General features: G+C 55.0%; 5 protein-coding genes across 5 annotated transcripts; 2 read left to right on the top strand and 3 right to left on the bottom strand.

Annotated features, from left to right (window-relative positions):
- Nucleotides 1–1750: 1750 nt before the first annotated feature.
- Nucleotides 1751–13492, bottom strand: MYCGRDRAFT_98828 (uncharacterized protein; the record flags this gene model as incomplete). Its single annotated transcript, XM_003856648.1, has 3 exons — nt 1751–1765; nt 11353–12476; nt 12538–13492. 3 exons carry the CDS (start codon nt 13097–13099, stop codon nt 1751–1753), a joined length of 1701 nt encoding a protein of 566 aa, XP_003856696.1.
- A 4616-nt stretch (nt 13493–18108) lies between these two features.
- On the bottom strand, nt 18109–18882 carry MYCGRDRAFT_31641 (uncharacterized protein; the record flags this gene model as incomplete). The annotated part of the gene is made up of 1 exon (XM_003856647.1): nt 18109–18882. The coding sequence occupies one exon, from the start codon at nt 18880–18882 to the stop codon at nt 18109–18111; it is 774 nt and encodes a 257-aa protein (XP_003856695.1).
- Nucleotides 18883–19729: 847 nt separating this feature from the next.
- Nucleotides 19730–21450, top strand: MYCGRDRAFT_107660 (uncharacterized protein; the record flags this gene model as incomplete). Its single annotated transcript, XM_003856948.1, has 3 exons — nt 19730–19784; nt 19835–19908; nt 19972–21450. The coding sequence occupies 3 exons, from the start codon at nt 19730–19732 to the stop codon at nt 21430–21432; spliced, it is 1590 nt and encodes a 529-aa protein (XP_003856996.1).
- Nucleotides 21451–22322: 872 nt separating this feature from the next.
- MYCGRDRAFT_29629 (uncharacterized protein) lies at nt 22323–22553 on the bottom strand (the record flags this gene model as incomplete). The annotated part of the gene is made up of 1 exon (XM_003856646.1): nt 22323–22553. A coding segment is annotated over one exon (231 nt), but the record flags the coding sequence as incomplete, so codon positions are not given.
- Nucleotides 22554–23271: 718 nt separating this feature from the next.
- MYCGRDRAFT_90057 (uncharacterized protein) lies at nt 23272–24753 on the top strand (the record flags this gene model as incomplete). Its single annotated transcript, XM_003856949.1, has 1 exon — nt 23272–24753. One exon carries the CDS (start codon nt 23272–23274, stop codon nt 24751–24753), a length of 1482 nt encoding a protein of 493 aa, XP_003856997.1.
- Between the last annotated feature and the right edge of the window lie 244 nt (nt 24754–24997).

Below are 24997 nucleotides of genomic sequence, written 5' to 3'. Positions count from 1 at the left end.
CACCCGGATCACCTCCTCTCCGCCACCACCATCGCCGACTCTTTCGACTGCGTTCGCAAAGCCGTGCTGCAAGATCGCATTAAAGCCACGTCCGAAGGCAACAAAGCGATGGTCTACGGCAAAATTCTTCACGAGATCTTTCAGCAAGCCCTGTCCGCCAACCAGTGGGACAAAGGTTTCCTCGACAACCTTGTCCGGACGACAGTCGAATCCAACGTCGAAGGCCTTTGGGAGCTCGGCATGCAAGACACTAACATGGCGATCGAAGAAGTCTCCGCCAAGATGGCCGAGCTCGGCGCATGGGCGGGCGTCTTCGTGAGACCTTTTCCTGGACCCTCAGCCCTCGTGGACGACCGCCACGGCGAGAAAGCACAATTGTCCGTTAGCAAACTAATCGCCATTGAAGAGCACATTCACTCTCCTCTCTACGGCCTCAAAGGCAACATCGACGCCACTGTGCAAACAACCTCAGCTACTGGCGCTCACCATGTCTACCCCTTCGAGGTCAAAACTGGCAAAACAACGCAGAGCGCTGCACATCAAGCGCAAACAGCGCTGTATACGCTGCTGCTTGCGGATCGATACGATGTTCCTGTCGAAGCGGGAGTGTTGTACTATCTCGAGAGCTCAACAATGGGGAGAATCAAGCCGCCGATAAGGGAAATCAGGCAGATGGTGCAGCAGAGGAATCGTGTCGCCGGTGAGATCTTCAGCGCGAGACATCCTGCGAAACCTGAGGAGGCAGATGGCACTATCGAGACAGAAGTGCGAGACATCGAGGACTCCGGCCTACCGGCTGTGTTGAAGAACCCCTTCAAGTGCGGACGCTGTTATGCGCAAGAGGCTTGTTTCACCTTCCACGCACTCGCGGAGAATGGCACGGCGGACAGTGCGGGCATGATTGAGGATAAGCGGAAGGATCACTCCCTCATATGGAAAGAGGCCGTTGGTCATCTCGTTGGTCAAGCGGCAGAGAAAGATGGAAAATCGGGAGTGTTAAAGACTTGGTTCAAGAAGTGGGAACGCCTTCTGACGTTCGAGGAAGGCGATCAAGCGCGTTGGAGAAAAGAATTATGGACGCTTGGATCCGAGGAGCGAGAGGCGAGGGGAAGATGTTTTGGCGGAATGGTGCTCAAGCAGGACTTGACGGAAGAGGAAGTAGGCGGAGTGGAGGGCAGTGGAGCGGGCAGAATCAATCGATATCGATATGTGTTGAAGAGAGGAAAGGGGTGGAGTGGGAAGGGGAAGAAGAGCTTTGCTGAGGGAAGCCAGATTACGCTGGGCGAGCCTATTGTGGTTTCTTCAGAGAAGGGACAGTGGGCGTTGGCGAATGGGTATGTGGTTGCTTTGACCAGGGATGAGGTCATGGTTGCTGTTGATCGAAGGCTCGGTCGGGCGAGGGAGAGGCTCAGTGGATTTGACGAGGAACACAATCAGGTCTTCCGTGGGACGATGACTGTTGGTGGGAGTGGCTCCGAGAAGAGCGACAGTGAGGAAGCGGATGAACTCCTCTACCGCCTTGACAAAGACGAGTTCTCCAACGGCCTTGCGAACGTCCGGAACAATCTGGTCACACTGATGAGCTCGGATCCCTTGCCGACCAAACTCCGAGATCTGATGGTCTTCAACACGACCCCGACATTCACCCCAGTCGTACCAACCCAGACTTTTCAGCCGACTCAGCTCGGCGAGATGAACGATGACCAACGTGCTGCTGTCTTCAAAGTCCTCTCCGCCCAGGATTACGCTCTCATCCTCGGCATGCCTGGAACCGGCAAGACGACCACCATCGCACACATTATACGCGCGTTGCTGGCCGAAGGGAAGAGTATACTCCTGACCAGTTTCACGCATACAGCGGTCGACAACATCTTGCTCAAGATCCGGGATATTGCTCCAAAGGACTCGATTTTGCGACTTGGTGTTCCTGCGAAGATCAACCCACAAGTCCAAGAATTTTGCCGGCTCGCTTCGACACCGAGGAAGTCAATGGACGAGATTGAAGAGGCGTACATTTTGACACGCATCGTCGCCACGACGTGTATGGGCACCAACCATGCATTGTTCCACCGTCGAAAATTCGATGTTTGCATCGTGGACGAGGCGTCTCAAATCACTCTGCCGACGATCCTTGGACCACTCCTACATGCCAGGAAGTTTGTCTTGGTCGGCGACCACTACCAGCTCCCGCCTCTAGTGCAGAATCAGCACGCGCTGAAAGGAGGACTGGATGTCTCGCTCTTCCGCCTACTGACGGAAAATCATCCAAATGCTGTTGCTGCGCTGGCTAGACAGTATCGTATGTGCGAGGACATCATGAGCTTGTCCAATACGCTCATCTATTCCGGCCGACTGTCCTGCGGCAATGAACATGTCGCCAAGCACGTCTTGCAGATCCCCAATCCTGACGAAACCCTGCTATCGACCTCCTGGCTCAAACGCGCAACGCACCCTGATACAAGAGTCCTCTTCGCCAACACCGACAGTCTAGGTTCCATGGCCCGAGAAGTCCTCTCCGCTCCATCCTCTAACCTGACCAACCCGCTCGAAGCCCACCTCCTCCTCACCCTCACCACATCCCTGCTCTCACAAGGCGTACCACCCACATCAATCGGCATCATAACCCTCTACCGCTCGCAACTCGCTCTGATCCGGCACATCTTCTCCGCAGCCGCCATCCCCTCCGAAGTGGAAGTCGACTCCGCAGACCGCTTCCAAGGCAGAGACAAAGATGTCGTGATCATCAGTTGGGTGCGAAGTAATGAGAAGGGCGAAGTCGGGGAGCTGCTGCGCGATTGGAGGAGAGTGAATGTGGCGGTTACGAGGGGGAGAGGGAAAGTCGTTATGGTTGGGAGTAAGGGCACGCTTGGGAAGGGAAATGGTGGAGAGGTGGTGAGGGGGTTGGTGGAGACTTGTTGGGGTAAGGGATGGGGTGTGGATTTGGGGAGGGAGGATGTGCTTGGATATGGAGAGCTGGATGTGGTGCAGGCGGGATTGGTGGAGGAGGAGGGGAAGGTGAGGAGGGAGGTGCTGGCGCCGTCTTCAAGTGCGGCGAATCGTACGCCTGGCATGTCAAAGATCGTGAAGGCCAAGGGTGGAAGTAAGGCGAACAGTCCAGTCAAGAATGGCGGTGGCAAGACTCCGAGCAAGGCGCATCGGAATGGTCTGAAGTCTCCGATCAAACGGATATCTGGCCGCGCCTCGCAGAATGGTGCCGGAGGAGGTTCGAGGGCGAAAAAGCTGAAGGAACAATTGGCGATCGAGATCTTTGAGGACTTGACCGGAGATGAGTTCTGAGCTGGATAACAGAGTCGAATTGCAGTTGGAAAGGACGGTTGAGATAGCGATACTTGGCTACAACATCATCGCCACGACTGCAGACAATCTCAGCCGAGCACCAAATCCACCTCTTCCAATTGCAGCAGATCCCAGGCGTCTTTCTCGACCCAACCGCAAGCCAATCGATAGGCCACTCCGTCCTTCCACTCGACCCAGAGTACCGTCACTTGCTCTTCTCGCTGCATGGGGTAATCATGACGGCTCAGCTCCGCGTGCCACGTCTTCTTGTAGACCACACACTGATTAATCGCAACCAGCTCGACGGCCTTCCCTGACTCAGAGCTTGGAACATCAACGTCGCTCGAGCCAGTCTCACTCCTCGCAACGACCTCTTGCCCATCTATGCCGTTCTCCGGCCACAAAGCCAACTGCTTCTCGTTATGTAAATGCAGCTCTCCGATCCCGGGCTCTCCAGGACCTTTTGACAGCGTAAGCTTATTCTCATTCCGCGATCGCTGAGACCACAACTCCGCTTTCCAGGTCCTGCAAAACAAGTATCTCGTCTGCTCCGGGATCTCAAAAGGAGTCGAAGTATTGATCTCCGGCACCTCGAACGGGTAAAACCATGTATCGCAAAAGTCGTCCGGAAACGCCGGATGTCGATATAAAAACTCACCACATCCATCAGGGTACAACTGCGGCGTTTCTTTTTGTTCCTCATCGTCGGGAGCGGGTAGACGCTTCCACCCTTTTGGCAAAGGCTGACTCACATCTTTCCTCCTCTCCCGCTTTTCGAACCACGTCGAATGAATGCGGCGACGGGGTTGGTCGGTGGGATGACTACTTGTATACCATTCGGTGATGGGTATCGTTTCTTGGATGTGGGTGTTCCGATAATTCACTCGCGCAGCTTCGCCGTACTGGTATGTGAACATGCCTTGCCACGCAGCCCACGACCAAGATGGGAGGTCTGGAATCTCACGGCGTCGGAGGTTAGTGTGGGACCATTGAGGTCTCCAGGCAAGAGCTCGATCGAAGAGTGTCTCTGGTACGCCGTAGAGGAAGCCGCCTTCGAAAGAACGGCTGAAGATGTTCAAGAGTCCGGCCAAATCGGCCAGTGCGTTTCGATCGTATGTCGAGTCTTTCGTGTTGTGGGACGACAGAATATGTCCTAGCGAGTCGAGATCTGGAAAGCCGAGGGATACAATACTTGAACGAGGATCGATGTAAGAATCTACCTCGCCGCCGGGTACGAGCTCTTCGTGCTGGACACTGCGAGCACACTGCCAATGGACTTGCCCACCCTGGAAGATGAGTTTGCGGCCCGAGACTTTGAAGTCTTGGAATGATTCAGGTTGTGTTTTCTCATGTCCATGTTCAAGAGAGAAGATTTGGCTGTTGCGTACGATCAGGTGTCGGTCTCTAACTTTGAAGACTCTTTGTTTCAAAGTTCTCGGTTCCGAGATTCCCTGGAGCCCGCGAATGCCATCTTCCGGCTCGCCCTCGGCAACGATGATTGTGAAGATGGCATTGGCGAAGATGGAAGCCATGAGATCCGGATTGTCTGAATGCGAAGCACTTTCGCTCTCTTCGGGGCAAACAAAGTCGACCCAGAGATAGCGTTCGTCCAGAGCGGCAGCAAGACGCATGGCATGCTGGATTTTCGGCGGCATTTGCGCCAGGATCTCGGAGTCTACAAGAGCACCGTCCTGTCTGAGTTTTGGCAATGTCGTCTTGGTTGGCTGTCCGCCAGTCCAACGATAGCTGAGAGCAACGTACGGCATACCACCTTCAGCTGGCACAACGCAGTTCTTGTTCACATCGATCAGCCACTTCGGCGATACTGGCGGGACTCTCAAAGGATTCTGGCACTGATCGCCGTGAGTTTCACGACACTTACGCCTCCACGTTTGTACGACGTCGAGATGCACCCACTCCGGATCAAGAATTCGACCAATACCAGCACTGTCCTTGTCATCAGACTTCTTGACTGCGAGTAGTTCCCAGGTCATGCCAAGACGTTTGACATCAGACACCATCCGTATGCTGCGATCTACCTGGCCGGCGAGAAAGCCGAGATGGTGCGGGACTGGGCGCCCTTTGTGTCTATCGTGGAGGACCTGGAAGTCGGCGATGATGGTTGTGTGGCTCGGGCACGACGAGGCCAGTGCATCTTTGAAGCTGCCTAGGTCGATTTCCTTGTGCTCGCTGCGTGGCACGCCGAAGAGGTCCAATATGTCGTCGCAGATTTTGCACGAAGTCATATTGGCGAGAATACGTTGTAGAAAGCGTTGGATGGTGGCAGGACTCGAAATCAATAGTCTTGAGGATGGCAATGCGAAACTCACGGATGCTGCCCGATGTACATCGAATTGTTTCTTATCCTTCCCGACGCTCTCAATGTAGGACGTGGTCGCCTGAAGCTGGAGGCGAGTGAAAGAGGTACGTACGTACTTCCAAGACAGCTTAGCCAGCAGCATTAAAACCAAGCTTGCAGACGCTGTAGCTCCTTAGCCAAACTCTGCTGTTGAAGGATCAAGCTTAGGTTAAAGACATGCCTGGAATGCACACTACTTCCCGCGACGATCTCAATCATGCTCTGCCATCGGCGTTCTTGGAACTTCCTCAGAATCGATGTGCTGTTTCGTCGAGCATTCGACTGGATCAATCTGCTGGCGAGGAATCTTTGGCAAGTTCTCCTCCCTTCTCCGTAAGGTTTGAAGAGGCAGCAGTCGTCGGATTCCTCCTCAGAAGTCGAAGATGCCGAGTTCGATAGTCCTTCGGCCGAGTCATGCTGCGTTAAATTGAAGTCGAGCTTCTCGTCCGGACTCCTCGGCTTGCATCTTTGCCTATCGCCGATCATACCGTTCGGCGCGACTGGAATCGGCATTCACAACGCGTCCTGTCTGAGATTCTGTTCCTGGGCTCTGTAGGACGGGAATATATGGGCGTCGAGGTGCCATTTGGGTGTTTTGAATATCCCACTTTACGCACGCACTCAGGCTTGCTCGCTGTATCTGAAGATCGACCCACCGGTTGTGCTGGTTTTCTGCGCCGGGAGCTCATATCGAAGAGTTCCATTCGCATAGGCAGTATAATGAACAGTCGCAGACGTTGAGATGCATTTTGAAGCCCAAGCGCCGTTGTAGTAGTCTTCGCCACGAAATGAGGATAGACTGCGTCCGTCCGGCTTGCTTCCTCTCTCCCTCCCTGCCTTTCTTTTATTTATTTATATATCGCCATTCATGCGGCAAAAAATGCAGACTTTCTACTTCCTCGCTTTCAGCTCAAGCCATCGCGTTGCTCGAACGAGCGGCAGGTCGACCATGAGCCAGAACAGATGCCCAACGGCGATGGACAACGTGAGCATGGTCATCCAGCCGATGAACAATCCTCCTAACCAGTGAGCGTCACTCAGTTCCTCGCTACCGCCACCGATATATGTCCATAGCGTTGGCTGCAATGCCATGCCAGCAGAGTGCAGCAAGGGGCCATGAACGAGGTAGAAAGCGAAGGAGATCTTTCCGAGGTATTGCGGGAGCGGAGAGCTCAGCGCCGTGCGGAGGGAATGCAAGTGCTCGACGGAGTAGAGAATGAAAACCGCGCCGAAAGGCTGCCAGAACTCTCGCGCGGAGGCATAATTCAGGGGCGCGATGCTTTCGAGCCAGCGAAAACCAGGAGTTTCGCCGGCTCCATCGTCCGGAAAGGAGAGGAGGAAGAGACTGAAGAGGAAAGCGACGATGTGCAGTCCGAAGAGGGCATCTGCTTGTGAGCTCCCGACTGAGGTAGACGTTGAGACACTCTGATTTGGAAGGAGCTGTCTGCTCGATCGGCGTGCGGCGGTGGCTTGGTGAAGATGAGCGACGAGAGCACCGCCTGTGAAGGTTGCCACCTCCCACAGTTCTCTCGAGAGGCAGTACCCTGTGACCAAGAACATGATGCCGAACGACCACCGCGGTTTCAACCCGGCGGTAGCGAGTAGAACGAGGAAGAGGACCATGGAGCCGCGGAACTCGACCGGTATCGTCCAGGTATGAGGATCATAATAGCCAAAGTAGAATGACCAGCGAAAGGGACTCGACCATGCCCACCACTCCGCCCAAAAGTCGAGAAGTTGCATTCGAAGCGTTGTGTAGCGAGGTGGATGCTCCTCCCACATTCCAGTCAGCCATTCTCCTTCCTGGAACTCGTAGCCGCGATCAAATGCGCCGACGTAGGAGCTCAAGCAGACTAGCATCATACTGATGGATGCCGGCGCAAAGAGCCGAAGCCAGCGTCGGATTGCCAGAGACGATAGCCGCGAAACGGCATCGGTGAGTCGACCGCTGCGTACTGCGCCTAGGAAGCCATGGCTGAGCACAAACCCGGAAATGGCGAAGAAGAGCGTCACCATGGCTCGCCCGCGGACTAGCAGGCATAGGAAAGGAAGTTGATGCGGGAATCGAGTCGCCACGTCTTCATTGACGCCGCCGTAGCCATAGGTGATGGTGTGAGTGTACGGATAGAGGAAATGAAAGTTGAAGACGACCAAGCAGGCGACTCCACGGAGACCATCGTATGATGCGGTACGTGAGGTCTCCGCTGGAGCCGAGGGCGTTAGGCATTTGGTGATGGACTTTGCGAGCCCACGCACGATGCGTGATATCGCCCTAGCAGAGGTCTTGCTGGCTGCATAGGATGCCTGCTTCCAGAAGCTGCTGGACTGAGCCGTTGACTGTTTGTCATTGTATCTGTTTGTCGTGTGAGCTGCGGGTCTCAACGAGGTGTAAGCGATCCGCTTACACTGGACTTGAGGGCCGTGACCCGGATGTGTGACCAAAAAGGAGTGGCCTTTCCGACACGGAAGACGACTCTCTTGAGCCGGAGCCAACCATCGCAGAGACAAATGAGAGCAATGCAGTGAACTGCGATCAAAGACTCTATTCCGGTCGTGTTCAGCGATACTGATGATGCTGACCATGCCTGTATCCCTGTAAGAACTTTGTCCGGACCACCCTGCACAAGGCGACAATCTTCATTTTGTTATGAAAAGAATCGCGAATCGCAAAATGGAATGATCCCCTGCTTTCTCCCAGAATTTTAGTCTGTAGATTCGTCGTCCGTTGTTATAGTCGCCGATGATCGCCTCAGCACCTTCAGTGGAGACGCCCAAGCGTACTTGTGAGCTAGCCAAAGTCAAATCATGACCATGGCCAGGGGTGGGCCAGGGCAGGGATCTCCATAGTGCATGCCTGGGCAGTCGGTGTCAGGATGTGATCCTGTCGAGTGGCATCTCGAACGGGGTAGTGACAAAATGCGTTGAGCTGCAATAGACGACGTTCTTCACTGATCCGCCAGATGAAAATAGGCAGCACCCATGATAGCCGTGCCTGCAGCGACGATCCACTGCCCGATCGCAAAACCACTCTCTTTCCCATGTGCGACAATGTCATATACTACCGACACGAAGAAGCTGAATAGGATCAACACCGCAGCTAGACCCGAGAGCACCGCTTTATTCGGACCCTCGCTGATATGCACGCCCCATCCAAAGCTCAAGTCGTCGATACCGGCGCCAGAGCTCTGCATGCTCGATCCAAGCTTCTTGGGTAGTCGAGTACAGAACAAATTGCTTCTAGAAGCACAGTCAGGGGCATGGCCGCGATAGTATTGTAGAAACGTTCGACTAGGCATGGGCGGAAAGACGGTCAATGGGCACTCGTGGTAGTGATATCTCCCGTCTTGGACTTCGGTACTGGGCGGGAGGGCGTCCGGGGTTTCGTATATGTCGACTTGTTGGGCGTGGGCTTGGACGCCGAAACGAACGTAGTGGATTCCGCTGGGGCGGTAGAAGAGATTGTGGAGACCTTGGCGGCGGAATTCGTTGTACTTTTCTCGGATCTTGTCTGTCGGCGTGGCTGGTTAGTGTTGTGGTGCTGTAGCCTTTGTGTGTCTGCAAGAGATGGCAGTTGAGGTAGCATGTAGGTGGATCAGCTTACTGAAGAGATGCACATCCGTGCCCACAAGCGTTCTGCCCAATGCATCCGTGATCGTAATCTCGCCAAGACGAACGACCATAGGCGATCGATTCACACATATCTCAAGGTGCGTGGGTGGTTGTGTGAGCTGCGTTCGCTGCGAAGATAGTGTCGAGGAATCGGCGGCGGAAGGCACTGGGTCGTCGTCTCCGATTTTGTCGTCGGAACCGCGAGCGTCCCCGGAGCCTTGGATTGCTTTAGAACGTTGAGCTGAAGTCGAGGAGCTGGGTGAAAGAACAACACTTTGGTTTGAGACGCCCTGCAGACCAAGATTTCGACCCTCTTTCAGGATTGCATGAAGCGAATCAAGCTCACTGTCCACCTGAGCTAAGAAGTCGCCGTAGAATCGACTTCCACACGAGCATCTCCATTCGAATCGCCGGTGGCCTCTTGATGGTTCTGGTCGGCACATACTGGCGAGAAGATACAGCAACTCTCTCCGAAGCAGGGTCAGGAGTCTGAGACATGTGGCAGAAGGCGAGAGATCCGGCGATATCGACAACCATTGATCATGATGTTGCCGTGATGACAAATCGGTTCTATCGCCTTGAGCAAAAGATTGTCCTGAATACGAGCGGGCAGGCCAGTCGACGTAAGTTCCGGTGTCACGGTACCGGTTACTACCTTTGTCGTTTGATGGACTGTCAAAGTCTGTCCTTTTGCGCTCATCGATCGAGTTCTGCCGGTCGATAATCCCATGATTCCTGGGATACCCGTGATCATCTCTGTGGTTGTAATCACTGAGTGTTGATTGTGAACGTGGCCGCCTTGACAACTCCGAATGCCTCCGACTGACAATTGATTTCGGAGGAGCAGGGTCTGCGGAATCCTGGCTCGACGTAGTCTGGACAACATACTCACTTGATCGGCGGGTGTCAAGTCGAGCGGACCGCGGACGAGAACTACCGACAGAACTCGAGCGCTTGAGCCGAGTTCTGCGACGGGACGTTGTACGGCCTGTAGAGCGTGCACTGCTGCAAGACGAGTCTCGCGAATGGCAGCTGATGTGGCTCTGTGAACGGGACTGCTGGCTGCTCCTGGGCATCCGTCGCTGGACGAACGAACTATTAGCTACGAGGTACATGGTAAGATTAGGCCTCATGAATTGCTTACACTTCTTTCGTGCTCATCCACTTCCTCGACAGAAGGTGCGTAAGCCGATAGAGACGTTCCGTCATTGCTCGATGTACCGTGAGAGCTGGATTGATCGTCCAGTATCTGGTCTGGTACTCGTCCTATTCTCTCTCCCTCGCCCAACGGCCGCTCCGAGGATCGCCGTGCGACCTTCTCCGAAGCTTCCCTCCGAAGTTGCAGCTCAACTTGAGCATCGTACCGCTCACGCCTGTCTCCGTTGACCAGAATCTCGTACGCAGTCTGTACTCTCTGGAACTCCTCGGAGGCTGTCTGCTTATGAGATCCTTCATATCTGTCCGGGTGGACCTTGAGGATCAGCTTCCGGTAGCGAACTTTGATAACATTGATTGTTGCATCCTTCGGAACGCCGAGAACAGCATATGGATCGCTTTGGAGCGTAGACATAGCCGCAAGCGGAGGTTGTAGATGTGGCAGAGCTGCTGATGTAGAGTGTCTCGAGAGAGAGAGAGGGTCATGACTAGGCCGAGGGCAAGGCAAATCAATGCATGTCAGATCCTCGCGTATACTCGCTTGACAGCTGTAGGCCCGCCACCCATCAGCTGCATGATACATGTAGCTGGGTTGTCAACAAGCTGCAGGACTGTGGCGTCAACGTCGAAGCGAACCCATGAAATGGACTGTGTGAACACATCCATTTCGGCCGTGTCAGCTAACCCAGCAAGAGAAAAATTATCAACAAGAAGTCCTCTTCCCCGCAAACAAACAATCCACTACCCCCTCAATCATGCCCCGTCATCAACGTAGTTTTTACTCCCTCCTCCTCCGCCGCCTTCTCTCTCTCCCTCTTATCCTTCTCCTCATCATCCAGCTCGTCTCCTCCTCTTTCCGTATTACTCGACTCACTGCTGCCCGGGTACGCCTCCTCGCCCCTCTGCTCTCTCTTCCTCCTCGCCATAACCACCTCCGGCGGCGTTGGCGCGCCACCAAGCGAGCAAAGCACCGTATCCGAGTCTGCAGTCGGCGAGTCCAAGACCATCAACTCATGTTCCGTGAATATCCTCGGGAGAACGATCCAGCGTAAAGGAATGAGCGCCATGATGACGACAGGAAAGCCGATGGCTGCGATGGTCTGGGAGATGGCGACGGAGATGGCGACGCCGAGGACTTGCCAGAAAGTGTAGTATAAGATCCTGCTCTTCTTGAGAGTTGTTCTGGGATCCTGTGGGTCTGCGAAACGTTGCTCGGACATGCAGTAGATGAGGTTCTTGGTGATGTTAAAGCCAGGGATCCCGCTCCAGCCGACGACGAAGAAGACTCCACCGAAGAGGCCGAGGGGCATGGTGTGCAGTACGATGAGTAGCGGGCCGGTCATGAGGCCAACGAAACCTAGCGCCATGAGGAAGTGGGAGATGCGCTGTTCGCGGACGGACTCGGCGACGACTTTTTTGTAGTTGTGTTGAATCCATTCTTTTGCCTCGTCGCTTTCTGGGTCGTCGAATTTCTCCTTGGAGGTTTGTAGGACGTCGCGGTATTCGACGAGGGAGTCGGTGTGTACGGGTGCTTGCGGTACGAGGCCGTTGGGAAGGGGGATGTCGATTAGTCCACCGACGAAACAGGTGCAGCCGAGGAGGAAGAAGTCCCAGTGGAAACCGGCGGGTTTCTTCAGCGGGAATTCTTTTGCTTGCGCGGTGAGGGAGGATACGTTGTGATCGTAGTAGAAGAGGAGAGTCATGAGAATGCCGATCGGTAGGGCGACGAAGACCCACTTCACAGGCAAGTTCCAGAACTCGATAAGCCAGGGCCGATCTTGGGTCGGGTAGAAGGCTCGAGTGACGGGAATGCGCAGCAGGTCGGTGCGTTTGATGGTTCCTGGGATGTGACTGAAGCCGGTCCAGAAGATTGTAGCGATCGGGTAGGCGTAGTCGGAGAGGACTTTGCGCATCCAGGGTTTGAAGACCGTGGATGCGCCCATGTTTTCGAGCCACCAGACTGTGGCCCAGAAGCAGAGGGCGATTACGATCCCGAGGTAGCCGGCTGCTGGCGTGGAGTCGTCGAAGTTGGAGACGAGCTCTTCGACGCCTTTGACTGTGGGTGAGAGACTGGTCAGCCATAGCGCATCGATGCAGGAGAGGATGTCACAACTTACTCATGTAGATGATCGACACGTACATGCCAAAGGAATTACTCGAGAAATCCGTGATGTACCTCATGTAATCGCACAAATTGAAAATCGCCGCGATCCAATGCGTGATCGCCGCCCAAATGCTGACCCAAGCAATGAACTGCGGATACAACTCCCTGATTCCCTGCGCGATGCAAATGTCGTAAATCGTGTAATTGAATAACGAGATCAGACCAGTGATTCCAACCACCGTCAGCGGCTGAGCAGACAATGTGCTGAACACCAGTGCCGCCAGTGCAGATGCGAAGAGTCCCTCGTTGATGCCGAAGAAGTCGTCTGTTCGACGCATCATGTCGAGCTGAAACGCCAGCGCCGGGAGTAAATTGACGAAGAAAATGCGTACGGTGGCGGCGAGAGTACGATAATTAAAGCCGTCGGTGATGTCGGACCAGTAGTATGGTAGGCGACGGCGGACATCGTAGTACATCCCTCGGAATGGGCGGGCCATGCGGTAGGACTTCCATCCGGTGAGATGGTCCCAATTGTATGGATCGTTGGCGAAGGATTCTTGTCTTGAGGGCGCCATGGTGGGCGGCGGGAAGGGAGGAAATGCCAGGCGTTGGAGAAGAGTGAGATCGATGGTGGTGTATTTGCGATGTCTTCAATGCAGTCGCCTTTGGTCCGGAGGAAAGAACGATGCAGAGGCGGTGTTGACGATAGCCTGATATGATGCAAAGATATGTAATGCAATGCTCCGGCGCTCGCTCACAACAAAGCAGTAGAGGTCAACAGCAACATGAAGGACGAAGGATCCGTGCCGTGGAAGACTCCGAGCAGATAGCGAAAGCAGATGCTGCGGTGAAGAGCTTTAGTGGTGACGACGATGCAAAAGAAGCAATCCAGCAGTGCAGATCGGAGATGTGATGAGGTGAGGTGAGGTGAGGTGAGGTACCTCGTCTTTGTATCGAAGCGACCGTGATCCTGAGCGCTCAACTGTGACGGAAGTAGTAATGCTCGAGCAGAACACATGGGCCGAGAGAGTGTTTATCAGCTACCTCCTCGCGACTGCCGTGCCATCGTCGGTCCCAACGCCGCCATTCAAACGGCGGTTGGTGGATGATTCGATGCAACTGACATCAGCGGTACGATTAGAGTTCGGTTGGGTGAGTGGAGCACAAGGAACAGAATAGAAGCTTTTTGGAACGCGGAGAACTCTCTTGGAAACTTCGCCAAGGGTTTGTGACAAGTGCCGATGATGATCCTGGAATGTCAAAAATTCAGTTCCGCGTGCTTGTGCTGTGTCCAATGTCTTCAATCACCTTCAACGTGTATCTGGCGCTTCTGGTTACAGCAGTCGTCGGTCGTGTCTTAGAATTGTAGCCGCGAGAGGCGGACCACGATACGAAAGCTAAGAAGGCTTCGACGGAATTAGCGAGCACAGGAAGAGTCTGCGGCTAGGTCTAAACGATCCAAGGATGATGCTGCACGTGCTGTGTGCTAGTCGTTCGCAGCTGCCGTCCTTGGCGTCTCCCCCTGCGCATTTGGTGTCTGCCCGGGCAGTCATCGCTTCGTGTCCAGGTCTCAACTCGTATCACATCCTTTGATGAGATACTCAAACGAGCTTTGTGGTTGCCTTCGCTGCTGAAGTCGTCTCGTCTATGATTCGATGGAACGGATCTGATCTGACATTTAGTGCACGCCACCTCGCGTGGCGTGGCTTGAAGTGAGTTTGGCTGAAGGGCACACGGGAGCCTTATTACTGACCCAGGTCGAACATGCATGGATGCTCGCATGGGGGTTTGGGTGAATGCAGACCGCTTCAAGAATGTCTGCCGTTTAATGTGATATGAATGCTGCTTCTGATTCCCGCCGTTTTCGAGCGCTTTACACTTCGTTCACCGGCGGCCTGCCTTGCTTGAACGATCTGCTCGAATGGGTTTAAACGTATGGATTTTATGACTAGCTCGTTAGTGATCCTTGACGGGATATACATACCTCAGGTCCTCGTCCAGAGCATCGATCAAGTATGTGTTTGAGGGAGCATTGTTGTAGAAAGCCACCAGAGGTCGTCGTGAAGGAAGTCAAAGAAGGGAAGGGAAGCAACATACCTTGCGATCCGGGAAAGAGAAAAATAGGGAAGCAACTAAACGCCACGGTCCCGAGTTGTCAAGCGCCGCAAGCGTTCCAAATAGAGAAGAATAGGGAAGCATCTAACGGACACTGTCCCGAATGGTTGCGCTGAAGCGACGTTGATGGAGAGGTAATAGAGAGGCACTTGAACAGTACCGTCTCGAAGTTGAGCGATGGGCAGCTCGCAAGAGAGGAAATGGAGGAGCACCTAAACGGAACTGCCTCGAAATGTCCATGACAGAACCAGGATGTTGTCTTCGCAAAGCTGATCGGGTGGCAAAGTGACGAATATGTGGTCCTGTGGAGGCTTGAAGTGTGTATAGGTCTTCATCATTGGGTCGTCCGTCAAGCGTCAGAGCGATGGGAGCTTGGTCTTGATGAGGCGTGAGTTTGAGAAAGGGAAGGTCCCGCAATGGGCCCAACCCGAGGGTGCAAGGAAGCCTGTGTCTTCCTCGCCGGCTCGCTGTCAAGCAAAAGGGCCATTGTGCATAGTAGGATATTCAAAGAAGGCACGACCAGCTGAGGATCGCAACCTAGAGTACACCGAAGTCTGTCTGTATCGTTGGGTCGCTCGTCAAGTGTAGGAGCGGTGAATGTGCGGTCCCGATGAGACGAAATACTCGAAGAAGGCACGACCATCTCAGGATCGCAACCTGGGATACACCGAAGTGTGTCCACTCATCGATGGCGGGTTGTGAGGCCCAAAAGCAATGAGGGTTTCGTCCTGTTGAGAGACGAGAGTTTTTCAGAGACGAAAGGGACGTAAGTGTCCCAATCAGGGGCACACCGAGGTGTGTGTCCTCATCAACTGGCTGCTCGTCAAGCGTCGGAGCAGTTTGTGCCTTGTCTTGTTGAGAGACGTGGATTCCAAAGACGAAACGGCGGTAAGCCACCGGATCAGGGGTACACCGAGGTGTGGTTCTGCATCGATAGGCCGCCTATCAAGCGGAAGGGCGGGCGTCGTGTTGTCTCAATGGAACAAGGTGGTTCGAAAGGGCCACAACCGACTATGGGCTGAAGCCCGAGTGTCGTATGCATACGACAGAGTCGAAACTCATGGCGAACCGCTCGTCAAAGGGTAGTGCGGTAAGTGAGTATGTTGCCATTGTTGGAGATTGGCTCGAAAGGTCCGATGGCATGCAATGATGAGATTCGCAGAATCTTCATGCTGGCTTCCGGCATGGAGCAAAGTCCAGAGCGATGTGTGCGTGATCGCATTGTCGGGGATTGGGCAAGGATATGCGGAAAGTCGCAACCCGGGGGCTCTTGTGTGAAATAAAACAACGCAAGGCTGTTGTGGTGACAAAAACGCAACACAATGGCTGCAATGGTAGGGTATTACCGTGGCACAAGATCATTGTCGAGGGCTTCCAAATTTGGTTTGAGGGAAGTCGAAGACGAAGAGTGTCGTGGCAGTGTGCGCCGCCGACTCGTCTTGAACGGTTGTCATCCGGAAATCCAAGAAGTGTTGCGGACAGTCTTGCTGTGGTCTTGACAGGAGGTGCAGTTATCAAGCCACCACGCCCAAGGGGGCGGGACAGTGCGCCGTAGCGTCTTTTACTCATGGTCGAGCTGTGGTCAAGGATCTCAGCGGGAAGTCGAAGGCGAATTGGCGAATTGGTGTGGCACCGTTATTCTGCTCATTCGTCTTGAACGGTGAGCATCCAGAGTGGTCAATGAAGCGCCGGAACGACTGATGAGTCTCGCACCCAAGGGGCGTGGGATTATGTACGCCGTAGCGTCGAGTGTTGATGTCGGGATCGTTTCCATAGAAGGAAACGGGAAGTCGAAAACGAGTATCGCGTAGCACACGAAGGCCAGTGATTCGTCTTGAACGAGGAACGTCCGAATCCAGAATCCATAGAATGTCGCATGTGACATTGAGATATGTTTAACACCAGATGATGCATGGGAGAGTAGAGTCAGCACCCAAGATGGGGTGGGAACAGTGTACGCCGTAGCGTATGAAGCCAGTGTCGAGCAGTGCATGAGCAGGAGAGAAAGTCTGCTTGATGTCGATTGGGTCACAGTGCTGGAGCTTCATTGTGGCGAGGGCAGTGTTGCAGAGTGGTGGTGATGTCCCGAAGAAGAGCTTGAGCTGGAGCCGCGCGAGTGAAGTGGTCGCTGCGTCTCAATGTGCTGTTGACAAGATTGTAAGAAAATTGCTAGTGCGAGGCCAGCTGGTGGTGATATGGTGGTAAAGAACTCGAGCCACAGCAGCGCGTGAGGCGTGTGGGAGATGACGCTGCGTGTCGACTTTGAGGGTTGTGTTTTGCCCGTCAATGCGGGATGTTCTCATGGCGGCAATGAACCTCGAGCTGGAGCTGCGTTACCGCTGCGTCTCGGAGTTGAGAGTTTGGTTGTTTCCGCAATGCGGTGATGTTTTGATAGCGGCCAGGCAGCGCGCAATGGTGATGATATGGCGGTAAAGGACTCGAGTCAGAGCAGCGCGCGAAGCGAGTGGCATTGTCGCTGCGTCTCGAAGTTGGGCAGATTTTCGAAGGGCCACGCCGCTGAAAGCAGACGGCGGGTAAGGCGGAGGCAGCCGCTACGTCTTGATCTCGACGTGCGGTCTGTGTCGCCGTTGTCGCGTGGAGGTGAAGAGCCGCCGGAGCAGGACCATCTCATCGGGAAGTCGAAGACGGCTGTCAACATGGCTTCGAAGTGCCGGTGATGAAGTTGTCTCGAGCGGTGAACGTCCGATGAGGTTCTTGCTGCCCATGTGGCGATTGAGCTGGTCAGGCTGTGTGCCGACTTGTTGAAGGTCTTGTGACAGCTGTGCTCTGCGTGGAGAGAGAGTAGGAAGTGGCAGCGACCGCGCGTGAAGCGGTGGTTCTTGACAGGTGCTGCTTGTTGAAGGGAGATAGATCTGTGATGTGGTGTCAGTATGTCTTGCCTCGCACATGTGTGCGAGACCTCTGGTAGCTTTCTGTCGTCGATGATTGTTGTGTTGTCGTGTCGATAGTCGTGGTGGTGCCGAACAAGGAGAGAGGAGAGAGAGAGTTGTGATGTTGATGGAAAGCAAGTCGAAAGCTGATAAAGCGGAAAAGTTTTGATCTTGGTGCGCCGGCGACGACAAACGACATGCTTGGCGTCTGCACGGAGCGGGAGCGGAAAGTGAGACAAGTGCATGTGACTCCGCGCCCTGACGCTCGATAGAGCCTCGCTCAGTGTTGCACGGGCAGCAGCAGAAATGAGCCAACTCACCTTCGCCGAAGAGAACTTTCCAGGACTGAGTCTTGTTGTGCCAGTACTTCGCCTCTTGCGGTGCCACATGCGGCGAAAGAGATTCCTCGTTCAGGCGAGGTCGAATAAGGAGAACCGATGCTAGACAGACGAATGGGAAAAGGGTACAGACTTACCTTTGGACATGCTGCTCTCACAGCAGTCGGGTGTGCAACGCTCCTGCATTTGGGTATTTACGACGATACAATCCATTCGATCTCTTCGCTCTCCCTCCCTCAATCACTCCATCCCCTCCATCAAACTGACCTTGTCCAACACCATACCCCTGACACCCACCCACTCCCGCAACGCATCCCACTCCTCTCCCTCCTCATCACCCCTCTTCTCCGCCTCCGTAAACCCCCAAGCCTGCGCCACACTATCGATCGCCGCCCTCTCCTCCTCCCGCACCCATCTCTCCCAAAGCGGCACGCCCTGAGCCCACGTCACCCGATCCATCTGGTCGTTTGCCGTCGTGACCGCCACATAGCCCACCATGCTCACCGCACTGACATACGTCATGATCCCCGCGAACGCGATATGCGTTGCCATTTGCGCGTCCATGGTTTGTTGCCAGTTGGAATAGGAATTGGAGAGACTGTAGGCTGCAATTGGGGCGATGCCGAGGCCAAACATCGGCAAGGCGGCGCGGCGGAGGAATTTAGCGCGTTTGAAAGCTTTTGTGCAGAAGCTTGTGGTTATGATGTCGATGGCGAGGCCGAGGTCGTGGGCAGAGGTGGCGGATGCCAGGGCGAGGTTGGCTGTGTTGGGGTCGATTGCGGCCGAGACTTTGTTGGGAGAGGAAGGAGAGAATGCGAGGTTGCCGTTGGATAATGATGGGATGGGTTTATTGGCGTAGAGGTTGAAGATATCCGGGAATGAGGACGGTTGATGGAGGAGAGATTGGAGCTCAACATAGGCTTTGAGAATCGCTGCTGTAAGGAACACACTCGGATCGCGGGCAATCTCTTCAGCACGAGCACTGATATGGGTGAGAAGCGAGACGCGGGTCATGGACGCTGGAGACTGGCGGGTATTGACGCTGCCTAGGAGAGCAGAGGCAGCGGTTTGTTGTTGCTGAGCAGATGGGGAGACTTTGGGGCTCTCGATTCCTCCTGCTACATGATCGTCGAGTGCAGCTCTTACGAGTGATTCCAGCTGCTCGAGAACGTAGAGCACACGCTGTTCCGACGGCAGCTGTCCATCTTCGGGTTTCAACACTGATGAACACAGCTCTTGAACACGGGCGTGCATGGACTGGAGATCGCGAGTGCCACGCCGTGCCGCTGGTGTTGATTTCGGCGTGGTGTATATCTCTGTCGCCACCCGACGTATCTGCAGGAGCCGTGCATGTTGTGGGCTGTACTGCGTTCGTCTCTTGTTGGTACTGGTCACCGAATTTCTCGTCGCAGTCCATTGGGTTGTCGCGGAGAAGATGCGGGCGGTGTATCGAGGTTGTCGCAGGATTGACAGACAGTCCTGGCAGACAGTAACTCGTCGGAGCTCCATGACGCTCGAGGTTGTGCGAGATGTGAGGGAGGATGTTGGTGTCAGTGAATGTGAAGTTCAAATCGTCTGGCTCTTCGTCGGATGCAAATGTGGCTGACGATCCGAACGCGTGGCTGAGGCGAGCTGGACAACCTTGAGGCCCGGACGACATCATCCTTCGATTGAAGCGCATTCGTACTTTTGATCAATACCACAAAACCTCCACGATATCTCCTCGAACGCCTTCTCTCCTACTTCGTCACATGTAAACGAACGCTTACTGTGAATTCCACGATCTCCGCGTCACCCGACACCCACGGAGCGGAAGAGTCGCACAAGTACAGCAGGGCAGCACAACGGGACAGGCTCCAGAATGCCTGCACCACCACCTCCTCCTCCGCCTCCGCCGCCGCCAGCAGGTTTTGGAGGTATGAGATCTTCCTGACAATGCACAGAAGGCACACACTGATCGGACCAGGTCCACCGCCTCCACCACCCCCACCGCCCGGCAATGTTCCTGCACGACCGCCTACGAACGTCGCGAAAGGACGAGTACGTTGAACGATAGGCTGGCAACAAGCAGAGAAGAGTAGTTCTGACGAAACGTGATAACAGGGCGCACTATTGGGCGACATTCAATCAGGAGCACGGCTAAAGAAAGTCACACAAGTCAACGATCGATCAGCACCGATCATCGACAAGGGAAAGGACTCGGGAGGCCCACCAGCGGCCGGAGCACCACCGATACCAGGAGGATTGAGACCGTCAGGAGGAGGAGCGAACAGAGCTAGGAGCAACAGCGATCTTCCTCCAACAGGCTCATCTTCAAATGGAATGGAGGCAGCACCACAATTGGGCGGATTATTCGCCGGAGGAATGCCAAAATTGAAGAAGAGCGCGGGAGGTGTCAACATGTACGATTCGGATCCCGAGACGAATTCTCGCAACACACCCGCGGCGCCGAGTCCTCCTGCAACACCTTCAAGACCCAATGGCGGTCCTCCGCCGCGACCTGGGGCTGCACCTCCACCTCTACCTCCTTCAGCCGCACCCGCAGCTCCATCCATCGCAGCATTGAGGAATAACCTACGACCATCATCCTCCCACTCAACATTACAAGGGATAAGCTCGAAGCCAAAGCCTCCACCTCCGATTGGCAAGAAGCCTCCCATGCCTCCTCCGACAGGTCGAAAACCTTCAGGCATGTCATCCCCTTCTGTTGTCAGCCTGATTCCTCCTTCAACGCCTCCTCCACGACCGTCAGGCGCCGCACCACCTTCAGCACCGCCTCCTCCACCATTACCTGGCACGGCACCAAAACCTCCGCCTGCGCCGCTATCCCGACCTGCACCCTCACCTCCTGGCGCACCACCCGCTCCATCACCCCTCCAATCACGAATAAGCAGTGTGAACGACGATGATGACGAATACGATCCCTACCGACACGACAAGAATGGTCCGCCACCAGCACCTCCTTTGCCTCCACCATCGGGTCCCAACAAAGAACCAAATCTAGCCGCTCTCGCAGCCCGCAATGCATTTGGTCAGAACCGCTCTCCCACGCCAGCAGCTCCTCCACCACCTCCACCTCCAGGTCCAGCACAATCCAGTCTCAATCTCTCTCGACCTCCACCTCCGCCCTCCACTGCTCCAGCACGGCCAGCGACCAGCCATGGCGCACCGCCTCCGCCTCCTCCGCCGCCCGCAAGCCGTACAGCCACTCTTCCTCCTCCTCCGCCACCCGTATCCCGGAATAGCGCATCCACAAGCAACGGCATTCCACATTCCAGCTCCGGCGGCAGCGCTCCGAACTCTCGCCTCAACAGTATGATGGGCGATGCATCGAGCTATACTTTGACGAATGGGAGGAGTCGAGCAGACAGTGCTGGCGTGTCATCACTTCCAGGTTCGGCGGCGAGGACTTCGGTAGGTTCGAGGTTCGTGGTGCAGGATTCAAGGTGGAAGTTCCAGGGCGACAACCAGTTGCCTAAGCCGAGGGAATTTTCGGGCGCGCCGAAAAGGTATCGAGCTGGGAGGGGGAGTTCGGTGCCGTTGGATTTGAGGAGTTTGAGTTGATGGAGAGAAAGAAGTTTGAGCACGATCTCAGTCGAGGTAAGACACCAGCCGGCGCTGTCTCGACGATGCGCGGCGATGAGGAGAGCGGGTGAAGGGCTACCATCGAAACCACAGTAGTCGGCGTCTACGGCTGAGCATGTAGACGATCAGCCACGCCGCTTAGCTATAGGGCAGCTCAGATGGTACAGACCTGGCAGAAACGAGAGCCTAAGACGTGAAGAAGCAGGACCTGCGGCTACCACCAGATTCAACCTCTGAACCGTCCTCATACCACTATGCGTGTAGCCATCTAGAGTCTGAAGCGTACTAATGCGCTTCCCGTTCGCTTCCCATTCGCCTTCATCTGCATCGTTCCATGTTCGTATGAAGTCGTTGCATCGTGTGATATCGCGGCCAGCTAAGGTGCCTGCCTAATTCGACATGCCACTCGCTCGAATGCCTTGAAGCTGCCATCCTAGCGCTACTGCGATAATCGCGGGCAGCAAATGTTTTGCGTGATCGTGCGGTGCTGACTCGTGTGGAGACTGTCGAGCTTTCATGCCGCATGATGCCTCGTGAGCATAGCCAGGGCTCCGTCGTGCCAGTCTGAGAGCTGGACTTTCGTTTGGCCAGCAGCTAGGCTGTAGCTGGGGTTCATCCATCGTCTGTCCCGTGTTCGATCCGCCTCATAGATGCACGCCGTCATCATCCTCCTCAGCGTTGTCCTCCACCATCCTTGCCTCTAACCTCCTTCTCAACTCCTCATCCGTCAACCGTCCACTCTGCGCAGGAACCTCCGCGGCTGCCCTCTCATCATCCCCACTCTCTACAACCCCATTGACCTTATCCCCATTCACCTTCACCGCATCATCATCCAACCCATGCCCACTCCCACCCATCCTCCTCTCCACCTCCGCCCGACATAGCGCAATCCTCTCCTCAAACCGCTTCATCACGACCTCGTTCTCTGCAATCGCTTCCACGCAGTCGGCGTCGCCTGCGGCCGCGAAAGGGCGCAGTTGGATGTTCGACTCCAAGAGGTGAGCGAGAGAGTTGCGGAGTTCGGCGGATTTGGCGTGCACGCTGTCGAGGGGGAGGTCGTGGAGGGCGAGGGCGAAGAGGTCGGCTGGGATGGGGGTTGAGGTTGTTGTTGGTTCGGAGGATGGCATTGTGGTGGGTGAAATGGGCGGGAAGGACGGGTTGTGTGGTGATTTGGTGTAGATGTGATGGGTCTGCAGGCTTCTGTGGAGATCTTTGCACTTTCCTTTCGAGTGAAGGTCCCTGTTGTCCAAAAAGACCTCAATGTTTGGTTTGACATGTGATAGAGCTCGAGCACCCCCGAACAACGCCGGAAGCTCCGCAGTCTTGGCGCGAGGTTCAAGTGAAAGTCGAAACATCATCGATGCGACGGCATTGATCCTCCCATCTCTTCCTTTTCACCCAGTCTCCCGCTCGAGACTCAGTATCGCAATGAGCAATGTCTGGACATCGATAGCAGTCCGAGCGCCGTGCGCCGCCCGCCAAACACGATCACAACCACTTTTACATCTGTTCAATGGCTATTCGAGGACGACGAGCTGCGCCAAGCAGACAGCTTTGTCTTCTGCGAAACAGTGGAGGGTAAAGGCTGGATTGAATGGAGACCTGCAGTCTACAGGCAGAGCATTCTCTACGTCTTCTTACGCCGGTGCCCGGAAACGAAATCTACGAGCGACACCTTCCAATGCCCCGAAAGCAGCAAACCCAGCCAATGAGTCCAGATTAGAGCCAGCACCGACCGTCGTGGCATATACAGAAGGATTGGCAGGAACGACAGGCGAAGAAGAGTTGACATGGCGGGACTACGACCCAGCAGGTGGAATGCCGATACCAGCCGGAGAGCGAAGCCAGGCCGATATCAACGAGATCTTCGATGCGGAGGATGTGGACGTTGACACTGGCAATTATATACTGAGCGTCATGCACTGGCGAAGAATGTCTGGAGCATTGATCGATACAGGACTGGATTTCCCGAGGGAAAGCGGCGTCAGTCGTGCGCAAGCATTGAGAGGACTGTTGTACGTCCGCAGTCTGATTCCAGATGTAGACGAGGCTGCCTTGGGTGCGCTGTGGGCGGAAGAAGAGTCGAAGAAGGCGGCGAAGGAGATACAAGATCGTGCGGTAAAGCTGGGGATTTACAAGCCGTTGCCAGAGGAGGAAGCTTCGGGCGAAGAGCAGGAATACATCGAAGAGGCAGAAGAGGAGAAGCAAGGCACGGAATATGGACGGGAAAAGAGTGGGAGGAGTGTGTTTCAGACCGTGCGAGAGGCGAATGAAGCTCGTGCCAAACGAGAGCAGGCAGAGAAGGTGGCCGCCGAACTTCGCGAGGAGACTGCGGCTATCCACAGGACAAGAGGACCGCTTGAGCTTGGCGCTGGCGTACAGCCGACTGCGAATCACCTTGTCGTTGCCAGAGACGATCAAGGTGTCGCCATCCACCAGCCTACGAAGAAAGCGTGGCTTCAGCCATACGAGCGGAAAGCATGGGTCAAGCAATACGAAGAGGACGCACAGATTCTCAAGACGGAGAAAGCACCAGAGCTCAGCACATCAAGGCGCCTCGTGCCTCCCTTCCTGTTCTTGCTTGCGATCCTCGCAGGCTGCTTCTACCTCCACGAGAATTACACGCCTCCCCCGAAATCTGCTCGGCTCATGCCCGACTCTCCACCATCTGCAGCGACACTCTGGGCTCTGACAGGAGTCCTGGTAGCTGGCTTCGTCCTCAATCGCGTCCCACCTTTATGGCGAACATACAGCAAATACCTCACCATCGTCCCAGCCTACCCCTGGGCAGTTAGCATCCTCGGCGCCGGTTTCCGCCACGACACTCTCCGCCACTTGGTCGTCAACCTCGTCCCACTCTGGCTCTTCGGCCTCCTCCTCCACGAGGACGTTGGCCGGGGCACCTTCCTAGCAATCTACCTCGCCTCAGGCACAGTCGGCGGCTACGCTAGTCTAGCCACCAACGTCCTGCGCAAGAATTGGGCCTCCTACATTTTCGGCTCGTCCGGCGCAGTCTTCGGCGTTGTAGCCGCAAGTTGCTTACTTCGACCGAATGGGACGGTGAAAGTCGCGGGCTATGAGGTGCCGATTTCGGCTTGGGTGTTTTTGGCTTTTGCGGCGACGGCTGAGGTGGTTTCGGCTAGATTCATGCCGATGAAGGGGGTAGATCATCCGGGTCATTTGGGTGGGATCGCGGCGGGAGCGGCCATGGCGATGTATTTGAGGATGAAGGCGAGGGAGAGGGAGGAGTTGAAACAGGACGTTAAGATTGAGGATGGAGAGGAGATCGTAGGCAGTTGAGTAAGGGCCTCAGAGCAAGCTCAGTATATTGAGTATGTATATTATGTGAATATTCTGATTGAGATACCCTAGATACGACAGCGATGACATCCACTCAAGCTTCTTCGAAAGGACAAGATCATCAAGCAGGAACGAACTTGAACAAAAGAGCAGACGTTCATCCGTGTATCACCACAATCACAGTCGAAAGGGGCCAGACTCACATCCCTTGCTAGGCCTGCGAAAGTGGTTGTGGAATGCGTCA

The sequence above is a fragment of the Zymoseptoria tritici genome, chromosome 1 (genome assembly GCF_000219625.1).
Source record: "Zymoseptoria tritici IPO323 chromosome 1, whole genome shotgun sequence".
In the NCBI taxonomy this organism is placed as follows: Eukaryota; Fungi; Ascomycota; class Dothideomycetes; order Mycosphaerellales; family Mycosphaerellaceae; genus Zymoseptoria; species Zymoseptoria tritici.
This window is presented reverse-complemented; position numbering and strand designations above follow the sequence as displayed.